Below are 25,159 nucleotides of genomic sequence, written 5' to 3' on the forward strand. Positions count from 1 at the left end.
AGAGACGCCGCATCAGGACTGGACAGAACTGTTTGAGAGGCTAAGCGTGAAAAAAAGGTGGATCCACCTTCGGGGAATTGGACCATATGCTGACAAGGTCTGCGAAGTATGAAAACTGTAAAGCGCTGCGGAATATGTTAGCGCTATATAAAGAGTATTATAAAAGGGTATAGAATGTCCAGACAGTTTCTTCCCGTGAAGCGTCTGCCAGGATGTTCCCAGTGTCTAGAGGTGGTAGCCTCAAACTCTGTGAAAAAATGCTAGAGGGACATTTCACCGTCTGAATGAAACAGACGTCCTGAGCAGCCGCATCCTCCGTTTTTATTTCGAGGTTTTAAACGATAGCATTATTTCGGCTATCTACCATGTCCAGCGTCCCAAAAGCCTGATCCACAACCGTGTCAGACTCTGACTGAAAAGCTACATCCGACCCGACGTCCGCCTCCGAGGAGGGGGAATGGGTAGAGAGGGGCATTCTGGATGCCGCAGAGGGGCCCGGTGAACTAGATGAGGAGCTAGACAGTCTGCTTCCTAGATCTTTTCCTGATCTGTCACTGTGGAGGTCGTGGTTGGATGCATGCAAATCACTATGGGAGGTGTTCGGAGCACTGGTGGCGACAGACAGATGTTGCATACATTCCAGGACCTGTACCAGGGACTGTGAATTTTCTAGTCAAGTCTGAGACCGACTGAGACATGGCAACAGCCCACTCCGGAGGGAGGGGAGTGCTTTCATCCCGGGCAGATGCCAAGGGACCTGGGATCGCTTCCCTTGTTCCGTACCAGATATGTCCTTGTGATCATCACGGACAGGTGCGTGCGAAGCACCCTAAAAGGTGTTCGGAGCACTGGTGGCAGTAGACCGATGCAAACTATGAAACTTCTGTCAGGTCGGATATTGACTGAGACATGGCAGCAGCCCACTCCTGAGGGAGGGAAGTGCCCTTGTCCTGCTGAAGGGCAGACACCATGGAAGAGCTGCAGTACAGAAGACTGGTCAGAAGGCCACTGCTTTTTATACACATGGCGGCCAAAGAGAGAGACGAAGACTACTGCCGGGGATAGATAAGCCTCTATGAGGTAGAAAAAACAAACCAGCCTGGGCTGGTCCTAGCTGAAACCAGAGATGGCGCTGTCGCTGCTCAGGCTGCAGTGTCAGGCTGCAGTGTCTCCCAGATCCGGTGCCGGATAGAGATGGTGCTTGCTGAGCCTGCTGGGGATGCACGAGTCTTTGTCCGCTGTTACAGACAGAGGCACACCGCCTGCTGTGCCCTCTGGGTCCTGAGGCAGATGGTGACAGACAGTGCACAAAACTACAGATAATGCCTGCAAGTTTGTGATCATGCACTGAGACACTATACTGGGTGGGGTCGTGTCTCGGTTGACAGGGCTAGAGAGGCACACTCACTGATTAGTCAAACAAAACACTGCCATCGGGAGGGGGCGTGGCTACACCTAAGGTGCACACAGATTGGCCTGGTAATGCGCCGGGTGAGCGCTGATTGGCCGAGGGACACTGAAGGGCCTGAGGCCGGTAAGAGGGCGTGGTTAAGTGGAGACCGGGAGAGAAGACCCAAAGCCGGGGGCTCAATTAGCAGAAGGAACCAGATTAGCCTGAGACGGCGCGGCTTATGTGCCGGCCGGCGAAAAACAAAGAAAAGTGCCCCTCCTAATGGCTGACACGGCGGGGTGAGCCTGTAGTGACCGGACCGAGCCAGGGAGAGACAGGTGTGACGCTGCGGAGCAGTGGGCGTGATCCAGCCAGAGCTGTGCTGGGAGGCATGACCTGGACCTAGCCAAGATAATCTGACCCATCGCCACCTCCCATCGGGCAGGAAAAAGCACAAAAGAAGAAAGCTTGCGGCCCGATAGGCTGACAAGCGTAGGAGGTGTGTGCGACCTGCAAAATGGCCCAATCGCCGGTGACGCGCAGATAGAGGGGCGTGCCCGGCTGTGGAAACGGCGAGATAATAAGATGACACGCCGGAGGGGGCGTGTCCGGCATAAAAGATGGCTAGGGCAAACTAGGAACTTATCTGAATGTGTGGTGAGGACTTTGAACCTCCAAGGGCTTCACAGAAGGTTATAACGTAGAGCCGTAAAATTAAAAAAATCATTTTTTCCACAAAAATGATCTTTTCACCCCAAGTTTTTATTTTCCCAAGGGTAACAGGAGAAATTAGACCCCAAAAGTTGTTGTGCAATTTGTCCTGAGTACGCTGATACCCCATATATGGGGGTAAACCACTGATCGCCTTACTGCGTTCTTTGGGAGGCAGAATGAACAAATCCACAAAAGGTGAAGAATTGGTTTTATTTTTTACGCCGTTCCTCGTGCGGTATTAGTGATATGGCGACTTTATTCTTTGGGTCGGTGCGATTACACAGATACCAGATTTATACCTTTTTTCATGTTTAGCTTCTGTCACACACTAAAAAGACGCTTTTTTTTGTAAGAAATTTTTGCATCGCTGCATTTTGAGAGCTATGATTTTTCTATATTTCGGCCGACAGTCATGTGAGGGCTTGTTTTTTGCGGGATGAGCTGATGTTTTTATTGGTACCATTTTCGGGCACATGACGTTTTTTGATCGCTTTCTATTCTGATTTTTGTGGAGGCAGAATGAACAAAAACCAGCAATTCAGGAATTGTTTATTATCTCCATTCCGCGTGTGATAAAATTGGTAAGGCAGTTTTTTTTCTTCGGGTCACTACGATTACAGCGATACCTCATTTATATTTTTTTTTATGCTTTGGTGGGTTTTTTTTTCCTCAAACTTTTATAGAAAAAATAATTTTTTGTATCACTTTATTCTGCGAGCCATAACTTTATTTTTCCGCCGATGGAGCTATATGGCAGCTTGTTTTTTGCAGGACAAGATGACGTTTTCAGCGGTACCATGTTTATTTATATCCCTCTTTTTGATCGCGTGTTATTGCACTTTTTCCAAACGGTATGATGATACCGCTTGGAAAAAGTATAATTTGCTAATTTTTTGTGTTTTTTTACGGCGTTCACTGAAGAGGTTAACTAGGGTGACACTTTAATAGATGGGATTTTTACAGACGCGGCGATACAAAACGTGTATGTTTTTTGTTTTTTTTACAAAAGTGTATTTATTTGGGGAATTTTTTTATTATTTTTGTTAACATTTTTACATTTTTTTTTTTTTTTTTACCTAGTTCCTTTATGGGACTTTCACTTTTGTTGCAGATATAATACATTACAATGCTCCAGCATTGCAATGTATTATACCTATGGAGAAAGCTGCTGAGATCATGCTGTGAGCATGGTCTCAGCGGCTTTCCATAGCTGGATGACCCGGAACTTGTCATGACAAACCCGGGGTCATCATGGCACAGATCGGCCCCCCGATTACATCGCGGGGATGCCGATCTGAGGCAGAGGGAGCCCCCGACCCTCTGCCTCCCCCCCTGAACGCTGTGATCGCAGCACTCAGGGGGTTAACAGCCAGGGGCGGCACGGACGCCGCTCCTGGCTGTCAGTGCAGGATGCTCAACCACTGCAGCGCTGAACTCTTGCACTGAACGGGCAGGAGATGCTGAAATTTCAGCATCTCCTGCCCGATCGCGCTGTGTTTAGTCAGTCAGATTGACTGACTAATCACAGAGCTCTGGGTGCGGGGACCGACTGCAAGGTTCCCTGCACCCCTTGCCGTGCCTGTCGGCACTGAACTGTCACTGCGTGTTTAAAAGGGCATTTAAAGGGGTTAACAGCGGCGGGCGGAACGCGATTCTACCTGCAGCTGTTCCGGGCACATGTTAGCTGTTCAAAACAGCTGACATGAACCGGGAAAGAAGTGGACTCACCGCCGAAGCCCACATCAAAGGGGGAGACACGACATGCGCAGTACATGTACGACGAATGTTGTGAAGGGTTTAAAGGTAATTTTCTGGTGACAACTTAAATTTAACTTCTGTAACTAAACAGAAAGCAAATAAATTGCTAATAAGATCACATGATTTAAGAATAATGCACAAATTTAGAAGACAATGTGGACTTCTGCCATTATGTCTTCCATAAAAATATAGAATGTGTGAGATTACAGGAGAATCAAGTGCATACATTGGTTTAAAAGAAGGAGAACAGATAACTATGTGTTTAGTAAAACTACTACCTCTAAAGGCACAATTAGACAGGCCAATATCTTTGAAGGCTCATTCACACGGCAGTATTTGGTCAGTATTTTGCATCAGTGTTTGCATGCCAAAGCCAGGAATGGAACTTATCGAGAAAAAAAATATAATTGAAAGAATGACTCCTATTCTTTGTTTGGAGACACTCTTGGTTTTGGCATACAAATACTGATCAAAAGTACTGATGTGTGAATGAGGCCTAATACAGCGTTCCTAGTAACATTAATTTTCTAATTATCTTCCTCTCTAATCAGACCGGCAATCACCCTACAAACAGTCCATTGTTTCTCCTGACACGTATAATAGAAAATCACCATAAAATGTACAGCTCAGACTGAGAATAGTCCAGAGAAGTGAACAATGACCGATTGATAATTTGGATATTTTTAGTTACGGTACCTGAGCAATATAGCAGATAAGATTATTAAAGACACAAAAGTGCACACCATTAATTACTATCAGGGATTTGTTTCTTATTTCTCATTTCTCATTTTCATTTCATTCAGTAGATTTTGCTGTAGCGAAATATTTTTTATTTTAATTTTCCTGTGGGCAGTCATATTGGACAAGGGTCACACTAATACAGCGCTCTATGCCAAGCAATACGTTGGGGTTTCCATGAGAATCCCTAAAAAACAGGATTTCAACAGATAACCCCCAAAGTAGCCAGTCACTTGAATGAAAAGTCATCTTTTTCCATGTACAAAAATGTGTCCACAGTGACTTTTGGGGGCTCTGTTGAGATTACCATCAGAAAAAATTTTTTTCAGGGATTCCGAAAGAAACTCCGATATATACCGTGTGCAGAGTTATTAGGCATGTGAGTAATTTGACCATATCATTTATGCAGATTTTCCATCTCCAAGCTACATAAACTTGAATGCTTATTGGATGAAGCAGATCAGGTGGTGTATTTGTGTAATGAAGGTGGGTATGGCCTAAGAATATCAACACCCTTTATTAATGTGTGCATAATTATTAGGCAGCTTTTTTCACTCTGGTAAAATGAGCCAAAAAGAGTTAACTAACAAGTATTACACTGGGATTAATATACCAATAACCAGACTCATTGTACAGTGTGCAAAGTGTAATACACTTTGCAACTCCAGTACTCCATAATATAAAAACAAGAGAACCATAGGAGTTTTATAATATAAAATTACACAAGTTACTTTATTTATATAACAAAGTTAAAAGACAAACATGAATAAAAAGATGTGTTACACCAGACACCAAAAAAGACCATGTGGCACTCAATACAACATATATACACCATTGCGTTATGTCAGATAATAATAAATCCTGAGAGCAATCCCCTAACAAATACCAAACCTAAACGCCACATTCTCCCATAAAGTTAAACTGCCACAAAAGCTACCAATTGGGACCACGCAAACAGCTTAAAAAGGTCCTTCTCCTTTATACCACAACACAGTAAACGCAATTTCATATCATGTCCCGATCAATAAGCTATTTTGTGGAAAGGAGAAAAGCTCTCACCCAGTACTGAAGAGCAGGTCCAAATGCACCCCGACGCACGTTTTGCCGCTGTCAGCCTCGCTTTCTCAAGGGGAGGTGCTTTTTGGTAGCTTTTGTGGCAGTTTAACTTACTTTATGGGGGAATGAGGCGTTTAGGTTTGGTATTTGTTAGGGGATTGCTCTCAGGATATATTATCTAACATATAATGCAATGGTGTACAGTACAGACCAAAAGTTTGGACACACCTTCTCATTCAAAAGAGTTTTCTTTATTTTCATGACTATGAAAATTGTAGATTCACTCTGAATGCATCAAAACTATGAATTAACAAATGTGGAAGTATATAATTAACAAAAAAGTGTGAAACAACTGAAAATATGTCTTATATTCTAGGTTCTTCAAAGAAGCCACCTTTTGCTTTAATTACTGCTTTGCACACTCTTGGCATTCTCTTGATGAGCTTCAAGAGGTAGTGGAGGGCCTTCTCAATGCGATGGACTGGCACCGGACAAAAGGAAGGCAAAACAATTTCCTTGTTGAGATGGAAAGAGGAGACGTCCTGAGAACTACCTTTTCCTGATGAAAATTCAGGAACGGAAAACCGCAGGACAGGGCTGCCAATTCCGAAACTCGTCTGATTGACGTAATTGCCACTAGAAAGACCACCTTCCAAGAGAGGACGGACAGTGACACGTCCTGCAGCGGTTCTAAAGGAGCCTCCTGTAAGGCCCTGAGAACCAGGTTAAGGTCCCATGATTCCAATGGCCTTCTATAAAGGAGGTGTCACATGGGAAACTCCCTGAATGAACGTCTTGACCTGAAGTTTGGTGGCAGTTTTGCGTTGGAAAAGCACTGACAAGGCCGAAATTTGGCCCTTGAACGAGCTAAGAGCGAGGCCTGATTTTAATCCAGAGTGAAAGAATTCCAATATGGCTGGAATGGAAAAACACCAGAGGTGATCGACCATGATTCTGGCGCCACGAAAAGAAGGTTTTCCAGGTGCAGTGATAGATGCACATGGACACAGGCTTCCTAGCACTAATCATGGTGGAAATCATGTCGTGAGAGAACCCAGCCTGTGCTAAAATCCAGGATTCAAGGGCCACGCCGTCAAAGGCAGGGCCCCGAAGTTCTTGTGGCAAATCGGGCCCTGCGAGTGTAGAGCCCTGCGAGTGCAGAGCCATGCGATCTGGAAGTCGCCAGGCAACGTCGGCGACTAGTTGTATTAGTTCTGCATACTATGCTCGGCCAATCTGGCGCAACCAGGATCACTGGTACTCCCTCCGCTCTGACCTTTTGGATGACCCTCGGAAGCAAGGGAAGATGTACGGGAGCCGGAACTGGTGCCATGGCAGAACTAGGGCGTCTGCTCTGATGTCGCATGGATCGCGCAATGAATCGAGGAACCTTGTTGTTTAGTCTTGAGGCCATGAGATCCACATCCGGAGTCCCCCAACGATGACAAATCTGCTGAAAGACTTCTGGACGAAGAGACCACTTCCCCGAGGCAATGCCTTGGCGACTGAGAAAATCTGCCGCCCAATTTTCAATTTTCTACGCTCGGCCCAATGAAGGATGTGACTCACTTTGTGCACGGCCAACCTGCTCCGGGTACATCCCTGGCGGTTGATATACGCTACAGCCGTGGCGTTGTCGGATTGAATCCTGATGGGGGGGGACCCTGTGAGGAGATGGTGAAAACTCCGTAGAGTTAATCTGATCGCTCATATCTCCAAAATGTTGATGGGGAGACGTGACTCTCGAGTTGACCAATGACCCTGTGCCGTGTGGTGACGAAAGACCGCACCCCAGCCGAGGAGACTTGCGTCGGTGGTAGAAAAGACCTCCCTTGATTCAGGAAGGACCTCAGTGTCCACCACCTGAGGGCTTGCCTGACCTGCAGGGACAGAGGGATCCGACGGTCCAGGGAGAACGGGTTCTTGTCCTAAGCTAACAGCAACGCGTGTTGTAAGGGACGGAGGTGGAACTGTACAAATGGAACTTCTTCCATCGCTGCCACCATCTTTCCGAGAACTCTCATGCTGAAACGAATGGAGTGAGAAACCGGTCGGGAAAGAGTCCGCGCTGCCTGTTGTAAGGCTTGAGTCTCTCCTGGAGGGAGAATGACCAACCCGCGGGAAGTGTCCAAGATCATTCCTAACAGGGAAATCTGCTGAGCCGGTTTTGGGAAAGACTTTTCGAAGTTTACCTTCCACCCCAGGCGAGAAAGTGTATTTACTGTTATCCATGGATTCCTTGCAGGCTGGAAGGGACGGAGCCTTGATGAGCAGGTCGGTACGGTAACACCACCACTCCCTGAGTGAAGAATGGCCATGACAGCCGCCATGACCTTGGTAAAGACCCTGGGGGCGGTGGCGAGTCCGAAGGGCAAGGCGAGGAACACTTCCAGTTCGTTGTGAATTGCAAAACGCAGGAACTGCTGGTGGGACGGGCAGATCGGAATGTGAAGGTAAGCGTCCTTGATGTCGATGGATGCTAGGAACTCTCCTTTTTCCATGGAAGTGACAACTGATCGGAGAGATTCCATTCGGAATCGCCGTACCTTGAAAAACTGATATAACAGTTTGAGATCCAGAATGGGTCGCATCGTCCCATCCTTTTTTGGAACCACAAAAAGGTTTGAATAAAATCCCCTGAACCTTTCGTGATGAGGGACCGGAATGATGACTCAGTCCCTTAGCACAGCCCGAAGTAAGGCTCTTTTTCTTGGGGGGAGAGGACAGGAAAAAACCGAGTTGGAGGGGGAGAAGAAAAATTCTATCTTGTATCCGGAGGACACCAGCTCCCTGACCCACTTGTAGTCATTGGGTAGATCTATGAGATCTGGCTCCCTTAGATCCAGAAGCCCTAGGCCTGGGTTTCCAAGAGCGGTTAGGTCTGTATGGGACCTGGGATCCTCTGTCTGCACGCGGGGACCGACCTGATCCGGAAGAGAAGGTAGAGGAGGACCAACCAGAATTGTTGCGAGAAGATCGAAAACGCGTCGGCTGTTGGTTGAGAAACGGCCGTACAGCCCGTTTTGTTGAGGAAGGAATTTACTTTTTCCCCCCGGTAGTATCAGAAAAGAGCTGGTCCAGTTTGTCTCCACAAAGACGACTCGTTTGAAAGGGGAGAGAAGTCAACGATCTTTTAGGTGTGGCATCCGCCCGCCAGCCACGGAGCATAGGGCTCTTCTAATGGAGATCGCATTAGCGGCAGTTTGAGCCGTGCAATTGGCGGCATCAAAAGAAGCGTCTACTACAAAGTCCGCTGCGTGAATTATCTGCCTGGCGACAGTGGTTGCCTCCGGAGGAAGATTGGTGCCCTGGAAGGAAGTAATCAAGACTTCTGCCCAAGCGGCCAATGCCTTAGTGACCAAAATTGCCGTGAAAGATGGGAAAAAAAACGCTGCTCCTGAAGCTTCAAAAACCGGATTACTTACCGGTAATACTCTTTTGTAGAGTCCACGACAGCACCCACTGAGAGAGGGGATCCGCCCCCGGAACAGGAAACCTACAGAGAGATAAATGGGGCGGTCCCCCTCGCTCCCTCAGTTTGTGTTACCGAGAACAACGGAGGAACCGCCATACATGTTTTAGTCAATTTGTTTGGGCGATTCATCTATCTTACCCCTATGTAATTTTATGTTTACTAAGTTTAATCACATATTTAACTTAACTCATAATCTCCACCACAAAGGAGACCCATGTGTGAAAAAATCTTTACGGGAGGGAAGTGAGCGGGTGCTGTCGTGGACTCTACAAAAGAGTATTACCGGTAAGTAATCCGGTTTTTCCTCTTCGCCACGACAGCACCCACTGAGAGATTTCCAGAGATAATCACTTGGGAGGGCACACCGTGTTAAGGACTGATCTACCAAAAGTCAAATCCTCGGTAGAGGATAAATCTAGTCTATAGTGACTATAAAAGGTAGACGGAGAAGACCAGGTTGCAGCCTTACATATTTGTTCAATTGGGACGTTCGCTCTCTCGGCCCAGGAGGATGATATGACTCTAGTAGAGTGTGCCTTAATCCCCAGTGGAGGGTCTTCTCCTTTTGTCAGATACGCCATTGTGATAGCATCTCTAATCCATCTGGATATCGTGCCTGATGTAACTGCAGACCCCTTCCTGCTACCCTGGAAGGAGACAAAAAGAGACCTACTCTGCCTCCAGGGACTGGTCCTATCTAGGTAGGCTAGCACTGCTCTTTTCACATCTAAAGTGTGATATTTTATCTCGTCTTGTATTGACGGGTTCTCATGGAAGGAAGGTAGGTATATCTCCTGAGATCTATGAAATTTAGTTGCCCGTTTTGGAAGGTAGGACGGGTCTGTCTTTAAAATCAGACTGTCTCGTGTTATTGACAGGAACGGAGGGTCTACTGATAGAGCGTGAAGATCACTCACTCTTCTAGCCGATACTAAGGCTACTAGCGTAGCAGTTTTTAAAGAGAGGCACTTCAGTGATGCTGAGCTTATAGGCTCAAATGGTGCCTGAGTGAAAGCATCCAAAACTAGAGTAAGGTTCCATGCTGGTAGCTGAGGAATATGCACCGGCTCTGAGCGTTGACAAGCTGAGATGAAACAGGTCACCCATCTATTTGCTGCCACGTTATAGTTAAATAGGGCTCCTAGAGCTGACACGTGGACCTTTAGAGTGCTTACCGAGAGCCTTAATTCTCGGCCTCTTTGCAGAAACTCTAGAATGGCCGTAATGGGTACTTCACCGGTTAGTTTTGCTGGGTGAAAGGCCAGGAACTTTTTCCACACTTTAGCATATATTTTTTTGTGGACTCCTTCCTGCTTTGCAGCAGGGTATTGATTAGGTTCTTTGAGAAATCTTTCTGCCTCAGTAGCTCCCTTTCAAATTCCAGGCCGCTAGGTGCAGGGCTTTGGCCTGTGGATGGTAGCAGGGTCCCTGCGAGAGAAGATTCTGGTGCAGCGGCAGGATCCACAGGTCGGTTACTGACATGGCTCTCAGCCATGAAAACCACGGTCTTTTTGACCAAAACGGGGCTATCAAGATGACCCTCGCCCTCTCCTGCCTTATTTTCCTGACTACTGTTTGTAGTAGAACCATTGGAGGGAAGGCATAGGCTAGCTGGAATGTCCAAGGTGCTTGGAGGGCATCTAGAATGTCTGGGTTGTCCGACCTGTAGAGTGAAGCAAACCTTTTTACGCGCCTGTTGGCTCTGGTCGCGAATAGGTCTATCTCTGGTGTGCCTCATTCTGACGCTATCATTTCGAAGACGTGCCTGCTGAGGACCCACTCGCCCTGATATAGGGCTTGGCGACTGAGGTAGTCTGCTCGGGAGTTGTCTACTCCTCTTATATGGAGTGCTGACAAGGAAAGAAGATGTACCTCGGCCATCTCCAGGATCTTTCCTGCAATAGACATCAGTGGCACTGACCGCGTGCCTCCTTGCCGGTTTATATAGGCCACTGCGGTGGTATTGTCTGTCTGGATTCTTACGTGGGCGCCCCTTAACTGCGGGAGAAAATGAGATATGGCATAGAAAATTGCTGTTAGCTCCTTTACATTAGAGGAGGTCTCTATTTCATCATTACGCCACCAGCCTTGTACCATGTGCTCCTCTAAATGGGCCCCCCAACCCAAGGGGCTGGCATCCGTGGTGAGTATTTTGGAGGGAATCACCCACCATTGCACTCCCTTCGATAAATTGGAAGGAATTAACCACCATCTTAGGGATTCAACCACCTCGGGCGATAGGGACATCTTCCCCTCCAACCGCCCCTGCAGTCTGTTTCCTGCAGAATAGCCCACTGTAGTTCTCTGGAGTGGAACTGGGCCCATTGCACCGCTGGAATACACAATATTAAGGATCCCAGCAAGGACATACCCTGTCTCAATGATATTACAGGTCTTTCTATAGTATTCCGTATCTTATTGATTATGGCTATCACTTTGGCGTGTGGCAGAAAGCATTCCTCAGCTACGGAGTCCACTTGCAGGCCTAGGAACCTCTGACAGGTTACTGGTTCTAGCCTGGACTTCTCCCAGTTAATTAGCCAGCCTAGTGTTCTCAGGGATGAGATAATCTTATATATTCTGGCCTCGCACTGTGAAACAGACTTTCCTACTATGAGTAGGTCATCCAAGTAAGGGACCACTAGTGTGTCATTCAGCCTTACATACGACATAACCTCCAGCATCAATTTTTAAATACCCGAGGAGCCATGGATAGTCCGAATGGCATTGCCGCAAACTGGAAATGCTGAATCCGACCTCTGAACCAGACTGCTACCCGCAGGAACCTCTGGTGCCCACGATATATGGGGAGATGGTAATAGGCGTCCTTTAGATCCAAGACTGCCATATACAGTCATATGTAAAAGTTTGGGCACCCCTATCAATGTTAACCTTTTTTCTTTATAACAATTTTGGTTTTTGCAACATGTATTTCAGTTTCATATATCTAATAACTGATGGACTCGGTTATATTTCTGGATTCAAATGAGGTTTATTGTACTAACAGAAAATGTGCAATCTGCATTTAAACAAAATTTGACCGGTGCAAAAGTATGGGCACCCTTATCATTTTCTTGATTTGAACACTCCTAACTACTTTTTACTGACTTCCCGAAGCACTAAATTGGTTTTGTAACCTCATTGAGCTTTGAACTTCATAGCCAGGTGTATCAAATCATGAGAAAAGGTATTTAAAGTGGCCACTTGCAAGTAGTTCTCCTATTTGATTCTCCTATGAAGAGTGGCATCATAGGCTCCTCAAAACAACTCTCAAATGATCTGAAAACAAAGATTATTCAACATAGCTTTTCAGGGGAAGGATACAAAAAGTTGTCTCAGAGATTTAACCTGTCAGTTTCCACTGTGAGGAACATAGTAAGGAAATGGAAGAACACAGGTACAGTTCTTGTTAAGCCCAGAAGTGGCAGGCCAAGAAAAATATCAGAAAGGCAGAGAAGAAGAATGGTGAGAACAGTCAAGGACAATCCACAGACCACCTCCAAAGACCTGCAGCATCATCTTACTGCAGATGGTGTCACTGTGCATCGGTCAACAATACAGCGCACTTTGCACAAGGAGAAGCTGTATGGGAGAGTGATGCGAAAGAATCCGTTTCTGCAAGCACGCCACAAACAGAGTCGCCTGAGGTATGCAAAAGCACATTTGGACAAGCCAGTTACATTTTGGAAGAAGGTCCTGTGGACTGATGAAACAAAGATTGAGTTGTTTGGTCATACAAAAAGGTGTTTTGCATGCGCTGTATTGTTGACCGATTCACACTGACACCATCTGCAGCAAGATGATGCTGCAGGTCTTTGGAGGTGGTCTGTGGATTGTCCTTGACTGTTCTCACCATTCTTCTTCTCTGCCTTTCTGATATTTTTCTTGGCCTGCCACTTCTGGGCTTAACAAGAACTGTACCTGTGTTCTTCCATTTCCTTACTATGTTCCTCACAGTGGAAACTGACAGGTTAAATCTCTGAGACAACTTTTTGTATCCTTCCCCTGAAAAGCTATGTTGAATAATCTTTGTTTTCAGATCATTTGAGAGTTGTTTTGAGGAGCCCATGATGCCACTCTTCATAGGAGAATCAAATAGGAGAACTACTTGCAAGTGGCCACTTTAAATATCTTTTCTCATGATTTGATACACCTGGCTATGAAGTTCAAAGCTCAATGAGGTTACAAAACCAATTTAGTGCTTCAGGAAGTTAGTAAAAAGTAGTTAGGAGTGTTCAAATCAAGAAAATGATAAGGGTGCCCATACTTTTGCACCGGTCAAATTTTGTTTAAATGCAGATTGCATATTTTCTATTAGCACAATAAACCTCATTTGAATCCAGAAATATAACTGAGTCCATCAGTTATTAGATATATGAAACTGAAATAGCTGTTGCAAAAACCAAAATTGTTATAAAGAAAAAAGGTTAACATTAATAGGGGTGCCCAAACTTTTACATATGACTAACACCTGGGGAACAAAAGCTTTATTGCAGACTTTATCGACTCCATTTTAAACGACCTCAGTTTTAAGAAGGTATTAAGCTTTTTTAAATTTATTATGGTCCTAAAGGAGCCATCTGGTTTTGGGACTAAAAATAGAGAATAAAAGCCCATTCCTACTTCGTCCCCTGGGACCTCTACCAGGACCTGTTTAGTTAGCAGTACTGCAATCTCCATCTCCAGTGCTTTCTGCTGTGTTCCGGACTTCATAGAAGTCAATAGGAAGGAGTTCGGTGGATGCCGAACAAATTCTAATCTTAGGCCTGATGACACAATATTTATGGCCCATGGGTTTGATGTCACCTTCTCCCATTGGCGGCTGAATTTTAATAGCCTGCCACCTACCGGTGTAATGGTTTTATCGGGACCTGTCTCCCCTGAAGGGACGTTTCCCAAATAGTTTGCCCCTTTGCTTGGGGTCTTTATTTCCCCAGCGGTCCTGGGGCCTAAAGTCCTTCTTTTTACCAAACGGCGGCTTCCTGTAGGCCCTCCTGTTGAACGGAACATACGGGTTAAGGAAACCTTTCTTCCTCTCCCCCGCTTTTGTCAAAATCTCATCCAGTTCCGTGCCAAACAGGTACTTACCCTGGCAGGGTATAGCACACAGTCTAGTCTTTGTTTGTGTGTCTCCTTTCCACCCCTTCAACCATAAGGCCCGCCTGCCTGCATTGGTCAGTCCTGCCGCTCTAGCCGATAACCGGAGGGAGTCCGCGGAGGAGTCGGAGAGGAAGGCCGCTGCTCCCTTAATGAGGGGCAGAGGAAAGGAGTCTATTCCTAGCTACTCCATTTTTAATATTGTCCTCCAAGTCATTCAGCCACACCAACATTGATCTTGCCGTGCACGTGGCTGCTATTGCGGGCTTAAAGGCTGCCGTACATGCTTCCCACGATCTTTTAAGGAATGTATCGGTTTTATGATCCAAAGAATCAGCCAAAGTTCCCGAATCCTCTACCGGCAAGGAGGATCTACGAGAGGTAGAGGCCACTGCCGCATCCACTTTGGGGGCTCTTGACCAGGCTGTTAAATCCTCATCGTCAAAGGGATACTTACACTTTGACGTTAAGGGGAGAAACGTTCTCTGACCTCGTTTCTCCCACTCCCTTTTCACTAGCTCTTTTACAGCTGGGACCACTGGGAATGCCCGGACTTTTCTAAGGGAGATGCCCGCAAACATTATGTCTTGAGGGGTCCTTACTCTCTGGCAACCCCATAGTATTTCAGACAGACTTCACTAAATTACTGACACTGTCCGTGGGGAAACACGTCTGGTCCTCGTCCTCTGAGGACAGGTATTCCTGGGACTTATCGGAATCTAGATCCCCAGTTTCTGACGGCGACTTTGACGCCAGCGAAACTCCTCCTCTTGGCGAACATATTTCTCTGAGGAGTGACCCCCCCCAAACTACTGGAACCGCCTAAGGCCCGTAGCTCCTCTCATCATTGCCCGGATATCCTCCTTTTTCCGTGAGGATTCCTCCTGTAAGGCCTCTTCAATACAGGATTGGCATAATCTCTTAGGGTGGCCGTCTGGGAGGGGCTGAGAACATAAGGCACACTCTCTATGTTTCGCCTTCTCCGTTCTTTTAGCCTAAAGGGGTATGGACCAGAAAAAGAAGGCCATCAATCATTTATTCTGACCAAAAAACACTCACCCGTGAGTTTCGTCAGTAAACTACCGGCTGCGGTGTCCGCGACCCAGGCTGAGGCGAGGCATGGGACGACTTCTTCTCCTTGCGTTTTTTCTCTAAGGGCTCATCTTGCCTGGAAGGTCCACTAGATTCCTTCCTGGAGCTGCCACTTTTCCTGGTGCTACTGCTTCTCCTTGTAGCACTGCTCTGTCTACTGCCATGTGGGGATTCCACTGGCTGACCTAACGGGAGCGAAGCTGGGTCATCTAAGGACGACATGACTGCGCACTAGCGCTGTGTCTGCAGCTTCCTTTTAAAGCCTTGCTATAGCTGCTCCTCTTCATTTTTTTTTTTTTTTTTTTTTTCTTCTTCTTCTTTCTACTGCGCATGCGCGGGCGCTGTCCCGCGGTCTCTGCCTCCTGTCCTGACCCCGGAAGTCTTCAACCACTTCCGGGTTGCCTCACCTGGGGGAACGCTCGGTCACCGTGAATAGTGATGCGGCCGGCGATGCTCACCGCGCATCTGCGCCCCGCCATCCACAGGGTCCTTCTCCATTAACCCCTGCCGCAGGTATGGATCCCGGTGGCGCTGCTCAGCACGGCGCTCGAGCTCTTCTGCCTCGGGGGGGGGGGGGGGGGGGGGGGCGCAGCCCAGTATGCCCCATATGGTACCTGTAATGCGCCTGCCCCCTCGGGTGGGGGGCGGGTATGGCCATGTCCCCTTCCCCTAGTGAGCCTTGGCACCGCTGTCACCTCCGGCCTCACCTGCATTACCAGCTCTGGGGGGGGGGGGGAACACACCTCTCCGCCCGATGCTGCCTCCAGTCCTGGGGCCCCTGCTGCTCATATTCTGCACGCAGGCGGCTACCAGACCAGGAATCCTCTTCTGTGGGTTCCTTTCCAGGAACAGGAAACCAAAACTGAGGGAGCGAGGGGGACCGCCCCATTTATCTCTCTGTAGGTTTCCTGTTCCGGGGGCGGATCCCCTCTCTCAGTGGGTGCTGTCGTGGCGAAGAGGAAAAAAAACACTGAACGGGCAGGGTAGTCAATTTGACGATCGGAGGGGTTTCTGACTGAGGAACCCTCAGAAACAGATAGGAGCGTTTTAGAAGCAAGACGGGATACAGGAGGGTCCACCGGAGGGGACTGTAACCAACCCTACATTCTATACTTGTAAGTCGTCCTTTGTTACATACATCATAAAATGCCCCTGTGGACTCGCTTATGTGGGCGAAACCACTCAGACAATTAGAGACATAATATCACACCACAAATCCACCATCCGTTGCAAAAAAAAACTCATTTGCCCCTTCCATCACATTTTCATGACAAGAATCCCAATAAATCGCAGCTTAGGTTTCAGGTTTTGGAACAGGTTGACATCAGTAGGAGGGACCAAAACAGGTCTAATTTGCTCAAAAAGAGGGAGGCCTTTTGGATATTTACTTTACAGACTCTAGAGCCAAAGGGACTTAATAGGGAATATGAGGTTTCTGCATTTTTATAATGTGACTGTAACCTGATTTTTATTCATGACCTCCTCTCTAATCTCTCTATTTTTCTTTCAGAATCGATAATCTTCACATCACGTCTCACCTTTGACTCTACACACACGGTAATGTATATGGTTCAGTTGGCAGCAGTTACCACATTATTACCCGTCAATAGCAATATACTCATTGTGAAGCAGCTTTTTGAGTATCATATTTGCAGTCAGTAGTACTAGCATTGTTAGCAGCCCCTATCAATGAGGGGTGTCTCAGCCAATTCTTGAGGCTCTGGGCTTTACCATGTAATGGTATTGCAGGTCCCAGATGGACCCCAATGCAGTTGAACACCCACTCTTAATTAGCATATACTCCATAAAGGGGGTTTTACGCATAGCGATATCGCTAGCAATATCGCTAAAACGGCACTGATTTTGTGACGTTATAGCGATATCGCTATGTGTGATACTTACCACCGACCGGCTCACCCGCTGTCCATCGCTGATCGCGCAAGAATGTCCGGCTCCATTTCTCGTCGGGCGCTTCCTGCTGGGCTTCCTGCTGTGTGAGACGAGCGACGCGTGGAGGCGGGCGGGAGGACGTCTGGATCGATGTGTGTGAAACGTGAGTATCGTGCGCTGCGTCGCTGCTGCATCGCTGTGAGATCTTCCTGTGTGGAAGCTCACTAGCGATCATTTAGCGATGCACCAGCGATCCTGACCGGGTCATATCGCTGGTGCATCGCTGAATGTAAAAGCCCCTTAAGACTGCACAGTCCACACACACCATTGTATGAACTTGACTTCCCTATTAGCATAGACTTAGGCAGTGTTGCACACAGTGGCTTCTTTTGTCTCTCTGATCCTCCCCTGGCTCTGTTGTCCAACCCCAGGACACAGCACTGTTTGTTTACATCCTGTGCGGCTCACACAGCGGTACAGCTGGTGCTTAATTCATTTCCCTGCTTTACTGCTCTTCCCATTGCTCCCTGATCATGTGACCGCTGTGATACACTCCTGGGCTGTATTTAAACCAGGAAGTGCTCACTCCTCACAGCGTCTTCCACATGGGTAGCCAGACCACAGACCAGGATGTCACTTGGTAATTATAATACAGAAGACCATGAAACACGTTGGCTTGAATGTGAATAAAGGTTTTGCTTGCATCTTCGGTTGGTTCCATGTGGTCTAGCGCGGACAAACCCCAGCTTTTCTCTTCTCTATTGTTTTATCTGCATCCCGGGATCTGCAGCGGCCAAAAACTTCCTTAGGTGGTTGTGACCCTTCACAACCACATCAGGTGAGTGGATTACCTTTGTTAAACACACTGGTGTCCCTCATTTACCGCCTTAGTGTGCTCCCCCTCTTTTTATTTTTTGCACTTGGTAATTATAGCAGGAGATGAGGCGATAAGCCGAACTCCTGTCATTTAACACTTTCATGTACCTTCCTTTTTTTCTCTTCAGCGCTATACTACTCCAGAGGTTATATACCCACTGCTATCAGCGCTATCTCCACTCCCTATACCAGTGACCCTGGAGGTCTCTTCTCTGAAGCCATATGGTGCACAGGTAGATTTATTTCCCCTCAACTCATTTCCTGCCTCCTACCAGTATGTCACTTCTTTATTGGTCATCTATTTTCCCAGCTGCCTGCTCTAAATTTGGACGGTTCTGTCCATATACGCTTCCCAGACGCCAGCTTCTTAACACATTCACAGGCTATCCCATCTTAGTTATTCTCCCATTGTATGACCACACTTATTTGTTACTATGCTGCGATATGCCATATACAGACATATGTTAAAGTTTGGGCACCCCTATTAATGTTAACCTTTTTTCTTTATAACAATTTTGGTTTTTGCAACAGCTATTTCAGTTTCATATATCTAATAACTGATGGACTCAGTTATATTTCTGGATTCAAATGAGGTTTATTGTACTAACAGAAAATGTGCAATCTGCATTTAAACAAAGTTTGACCGGTGCAAAAGAAAAACACTTGCTACCCACAGTAAAATTTGGTGGAGGTTCCATCATGCTTTGGGGCTGTGTGGCCAATGCCGGCACCGGGAATCTTGTTAAAGTTGAGGGTCGCATGGATTCAACTCAGTATCAGCAGATTCTTGACAGTAATGTGCAAGAATCAGTGACGAAGTTGAAGTTAGCAGGGGATGGATATTTCAGCAAGACAATGATCCAAAACACCGCTCCAAATCTACTCATCTACAAATCTATGCAGAGGAACAATTACAATGTTCTGGAATGGCCATCCCAGTCCCCAGACCTGAATATCATTGAACATCTGTGGGACAATTTGAAGCGGGCTGTCCATGCTCGGCGACCATCAAACTTAACTGAACTGGAATTGTTTTGTAAATAGGAATGGTCACAAATACCTTCATCCAGGAACTCATTAAGAGCTACAGGAAGCGACTAGAGGCTGTTATTTTTGCAAAAGGAGGATCTACGAAATATTAATGTCACTTTTATGTTGAGGTGCCCATACTTTTGCACCGGTCAAATTTTGTTTAAATGCAGATTGCACATTTTCTGTTAGTACAATAAACCTCATTTGAATCCAGAAATATAACTGAGTCCATCAGTTATTAGATATATGAAACTGAAATAGCTGTTGCAAAAACCAAAATTGTTATAAAGAAAAAAGGTTAACATTAATAGGGATGCCCAAACGTTAACATATGACTGTACATTGTGTCACATCTTTTGCATTTTCACTTAGAGCCTCCATTTTGCTTTCAGACTCTCTACTTTGTCCTCTTTGGCTAGCATTTAAAGGATTTATCTGTTTCAGGTATTGATTTGAATTCTATTCCTAGCCATCTTGGAAGCACTAGAATGCACATGTATGATATACCGCTATACCTGCATCCTTTGAAGCACAAGGTCGCACTATATTACCACCAATATTCGGTCTGTGTAGTCCTCGATGCGTAACCATACTCACTTATTGGCTCCCTCTTCCTTAACCAGCACAGCACTTTTGGAGTTACCATCGCCTGACTCAGTAAAGCACTCTTGGATAGTACCTCCACTAGCAGTCTCTTTCTCCTTGGAAGTTTGTTGACGAAGTTGGAACATATATTTTGTCATTTCTTTTGTTAGTATGTATTCTTGTGATGATGCAAACAGCAATTAACATTTTGTTTTTGTTCTCCTTTTGTATGTGTATTTCAGTAAACAAGATTGTTCTGATGAAGGTCCTATAGTGGATCGAAAACGTTTAATCCTTTCTGTCAGGATGCACGAAATAAAAAGTATCTGAATATTTCACATATTGAGTGCCAAGATTTTTGTCATTTCAATTCTACATTAGGTCTGGATGAAAAGGGCATTTAGCCTGAGTAGACTTTTGCCCTGTGAACCGCTAATGCGGCCAATCCCTATGTTTCTGGACGGCTGGTAAATAACCTGCACACACGCTAGGTTTTCATAAATGAGATAGGATGTGCTAGAGCGGGAATATTTTCCTCATCCAACCTCAGAATCCTGTTGACTGATTCTATAAGAGAATCAAGCGACTCTTGATCAGTTGGTGTCAGATTCGAATTCAGAGTCGTGCTCGCTGTGAACCTCAGGAGAGGGCGAGCGAGAGACAGGAGTCGCTGATGCTGAGGCGCAAAAGTGACTAGGTGACGCGTCAAGGGTCCGCTTTCTAGAGACCTGACCATCCCTTGGACGAGTATGGCCCCTGCTGGTGGATGGTTCCCGGCCGACGCCAGAGCCCTCCGCGGGAGGTAAGGACGCTTTCTGACTTAAAGAGTCCTCCCTGAGGGAGAATATAGCCTGGGTCAGAGACTCCACCGACCGTGACAGGGACGCAGCCCACTCAGAGGTACAAAACGCAGGTCAGCAGCGGCATCGAGGGGCGTTGGAGCGCAGGTCGGGACGCAGGCCAGGTCGCAGTCCGTGCATAACGGATTAGTCTGTGCACTGGGTAAGGCAGACTTGCAAGTGGTACACAGGGTAAAAAACACTGTGTTTCTTAGCATCCCATTTAGCCTCCTTAGATTGAGGCATAGCGCTCCTGAAAGGGTTAACGGCAGAGTCTGTCTGCAGCTGCAGGGAATGCACCGGGAAGGGGTTAAGCTTTAATCTGAGGGCAGATGCAGCTTACCCACGGTCCTGTGCTGTGTCCCCTGGGAGGAAAAACGGTGGCCCTATGGTGTCACTCGGTATCCGGCTGTCCAGAGCAGGCATAGCGCTCCTGAAAGGGTTAACGGCAGCTGAAGACATGGCCCCCCCGAGATTAGAATTGCACGTCTCACGAGTAATGAGAGGCGCCAAGAGGAGGGGGCGGCGACGTTAGCGCGGGCAGCGCTACTCAAATTGCGGCCTAGTAGGCCGTAAGAGCCGGGGACTAAATTTTTGGCCTACCCCAGAAAGCGGGGGGGGGGGGGCGCCGATGCACCTCCGCTGACGTTAAGTCGGCGCTGCTCCCGGGGGACAGGGCCCGACCCCATACCTCCACTCCTGTGCTCAGGCAGGTCATCGCTGTCCGGGGTCTTCCAGCTCTGTCTCATCCTCCGGGCAATGTAGCAGAGCTGGAGGAAGTCTTAAAGGGGTATTGCTCAATCGATCCACCCTGTGGCAGGGGATGGAGAGCTCTGGGGCTGATTCAGGGCATCCGAAAAGCGCTGCTCAAGTCCTTCTCCATGCACTTCTGTGCTACGTCCTGTTGCTCTTGCCCTCGTATCCATGGAGTACCGACCGTAAGGGAACCATCGTCAGAGGAATCAGCCCCAATCGTCGCAGGAAGGTGTACGGGACGTATACTCCGCGTGCTTGCCTGTTGTTGGTTCGGAGGAGAGCGGGCCGTAGAAAGGAACAGAAGCCCCCTTCACTCCGTTAATTAAAAAATAAAAATTTACAGAAAATTCAAAAATAAAATAAAAACGGTGGGGTCTGAAACCAGACCCAAGTGCCTCCTACAGACACTAAGCAAAGACTGGAGAAATCTCAGCCAGCGAGAAGGTGTATACTGCAGGGGAGGAGCTAACTTTTTTATCTGGTTTACTTAGTGTCCTCCTAGTGGCCAGCAGCATAACACCCACTGTCTGTGTCCCCAAATGAGGCGCAGGAGAAAAAAACAAGCACATTAACTGCTAAAGATATGAGAAGAATCAAATGTGAAGTGACCAGGAAGCCATTTTCCTCCAGTACTGTCATATTCCAGAACTGCAACCAACCTGGAGAGCGCAGAGGTAGCAGGTGTTCAGTGCTCAGAAACATGGCCAAGAAAGAAGACTGAAACCAGACCATCACTGAACAAGACCGAGAAGAGAAACATCAAGAGGGGGCGAGAAATCTAAAGACACATTTTTCAAAGGTTTCATAAACTGATAAAATGAGAATGACTCGACAGACCAGATGGATGGGCCCATGGTTGGATCAGTAACGGGCACAGATCTCCACTTCGACTCAGCCCCCAGCAAGGTGGAGGTGGGGTACTGCGATGAGCTGGCATAAAGATGAGCCAATTGGACCGCTTCAGGAGATGGACTCAAAAATCAATTCCAATCCTACTGCCAGTTTTTAAGAAGATACTTTCTTCAAGCAGTAGTACAGGAAAAAGTCTGCATCTTTCAAGAAAACCCATGATTTTTATGCAGGACAAAGCTATTGCATTAATCAAAGTACTCCACTTATTGACTAGCCAGTAAAGTCCTTAAAGACTATATAATAATGATATGGCCCCTTCGCTCACCTGACCTAAATCCTATTGAGAACTTGTGAGCAATTCTTAAATGGGAAGGTTACGGTAAAGGAAAACTATAGACCTCTCAGCACAGTGTCTGAGAATCTGTTGATCAACTTTTTGGGCAGCATCAACTACAGCCTAAGAAACTCACTAGCGCCATGGATGGAACGCTTAGGATTTATTGAACAGAAGGGTGGCTAGAATGGTCGCTGATATTTTGGGAGGAAATGGCAAAACAGAAATTTATTTTTGTACACTCACTTGCTTGGTTATTCTCATCACTGACTAAAATAAAAAGTTTAGCTGGATAATTAAGCACATAGACATTTTTCTAAAAAAATGCAGGTAAATTGACCTGCGGTTTTCCTGTAGATTGGCCAGCGGTTTTCCCCTGCGGTTTGACACCTGGACAATGGAATAGGTGGCAAACCGCAGCGGAATCCATTACTTAATCTATTACTTATCCATTACTTAATCCGCAGCGGATTTAAAACCGCAGCTTTGCCACAGTGAAAAAAACCGCAGCATGTGCACTGCGGATTGTAAATCCCATAGACTTACATGGTACTGTACACTGTCTGCGGAGCTGCTGTGGATCCGCAGAGGCTGGATCTGCAGAAGACTCCGCAGCATGTGCACATACCCTAAAGCTGCTCCCTTCCACACTCTTTGGAATCATAACGTTCCAGCAGCGTGAAATGTGTGATAGCATCACAAACTATGTACCTGTATTATGTGATAATACCCTAAATTATGCAATATTTTCTTGTGATTTTTGGAATTATAGCTGGTTGAGCCCTTGATCAGAATATGCAGGCATTACCAAAAAAAAAAAAATACTGGGTCTTACTCTTTGACACACACCCACACTTTCATTCCAAAATAGCAGCATTGTTAGTTATGTTACCTTAGAGTTGCTCCATTTACCCTCATCAAACAGATCTCCAAGAATAAAAACAATATCCGGCTGTAGTAACCAAATGGCACTCTGATACGCCCGCTCCATCTGCCATTCCCTAACCAAAAAAAACATTATCAGAATATGGAAACTTCCCCCAGCAGTAAAGGAAATAAGAAAACTTGACACATTGCATGTTCACAGACAGTTTTCTAGAGCAGATTGCAAAAATTCATGTACAATAACAGGCAAGCAAGAACTTTCTAACATATAGATCAGTTATATTCAAATCCGCTCTTCAAAAAGGAAGAGGACTGGAGCTCTAGTGCCATCTATTGGGGGTAACAATCCTAAAAGTCGGTACCAACTCTTTAACGAGACTTGCCATGTGATTTATGATATGAAGCCAAGCCAGATACCCCATTTGAAGACTCATTCTTTAGGGCATTTTCACCCTCATCAGTGCAAAGCTGATGTCTGGGTGAGATGCCCCTGATGGTGGGTGTAGGGGGAAACCCTTGTAATGGAGATTGGAAAGCATGCGTAAGGAAACATGTCACCTAGTCAAATCAGATTTCCTGCTTTGCCCTTATAAGGGGCAAACAACCAGAAGCATGTGACTGCAAATAAAGTGTTTAGCTTCTTATCCCAAGTTATGTTAAGGAGTAGATATTGACTTTTAGGATTGCTACATCCAATAGGTGGTGCTAGAGTTCCTGTCCTCTTCTTCTCTAAAAAGGCAAATTACAGATTTAAATTCCCAGAGTAGCATGCTTGGCCTGTAAGGCTATTTGCACACGTAGCGGAACTCACGGAAGTTACGGTGAGAATTCCGGAATTCCATTCCGCAGGAAAATCACATTTTAAATTCCCGCAATTTTCCCGCAGAAATACTAGCGATTTGCAAGCGTAATTAGCTTGCAGAATGCTAGCGTTTTCCAAGCAATCTGGAGCATCGCTTGGAGAACTGATTGACAGGTTGGTCACATTCGTCAAACACAGTGTTTGACAAGTGTGACAAACTTTTTACTACTGAGGCTGCCTATGCAGACTCAGTAGTAAAAGATAGGATGTAAAAAAAAATAAATAAAAAAAAAAAAAAAAAATATTGTTATTCTCACCTTCCGGCGTCCCGCGCAGCCTTCCCGCCTCTCTCCACGCTCCCGGTCCCAGTAATCCTTTGCGCGAATGACCGTGAGACGTCGCGCTCCCGCGAGATCTCGACGTTATCGCGTTCATTCTCGCAAAGGATTACTGGGACCGGAAGCGTGGAGAGAGGCGGGAAGGCTGCGCAGGACGCCGGAAGGTGAGAACAACAATATTTTTTATTTTAATTCTATTTTTTACAGGGATATGGTACCCAGAGGACAGTCTCCTCTACTCCGGACTGTGGGTACCATCCGCAAGTGTTCTGCTTACTTTTCGCATGGTGGGCACAGCCACATGCGGGAAGTAAGCGGAACAATGCAATCCTATGGGTGCGGGATCGCCGAGATTCCGCTAAATTAATGAGCATGCTGCGTTTTATACCGCAAAGCGATTCCGCCGTGGAAAAAAACGCAGCATTAGCACAGCATTGCGGAATCCCATAGGATTGCATGGGATGCTTATTTTTTGCGTTTTCGCAGCAAAATCGCGTGTTTAAAACCGCCGCGAAAAAAACGCGACTTGTGAACTCAGCCTAATTCTCCTTATGCAGTATTGGCATTATCCACAAGGAGAAACAGTACCCCATAGATTGGGATAGTCATCTTGTTAATACTTGACTACTTTAATCAGTCTGACAGATATA

The 25,159-nt window shown here is 46.5% G+C and overlaps 1 protein-coding gene across 10 annotated transcripts in view; it reads right to left on the minus strand.

Moving 5' to 3' along the window:
- MPPE1 (metallophosphoesterase 1) overlaps positions 1-25,159 on the minus strand; it is a 111,699-nt gene that overhangs the window by 77,844 nt on the left and 8,696 nt on the right. For all 10 annotated transcript variants that reach the window (XR_012221278.1, XM_073550988.1, XM_073550985.1 and 7 more), the window contains one exon: positions 23,377-23,485. Coding sequence is in view for 9 of the 10 variants with exons in the window: in XM_073550988.1 (XP_073407089.1) it covers positions 23,377-23,485 (109 nt within the window). In the remaining variant the exon portion in view is untranslated. The remainder of the gene's footprint in view (positions 1-23,376; positions 23,486-25,159) is intronic.

This window comes from Dendrobates tinctorius, unplaced genomic scaffold (assembly GCF_039654945.1).
Source record: "Dendrobates tinctorius isolate UK_male_01 unplaced genomic scaffold, ASM3965494v1 ptg000171l, whole genome shotgun sequence".
NCBI classification, from domain to species: domain Eukaryota; kingdom Metazoa; phylum Chordata; class Amphibia; order Anura; family Dendrobatidae; genus Dendrobates; species Dendrobates tinctorius.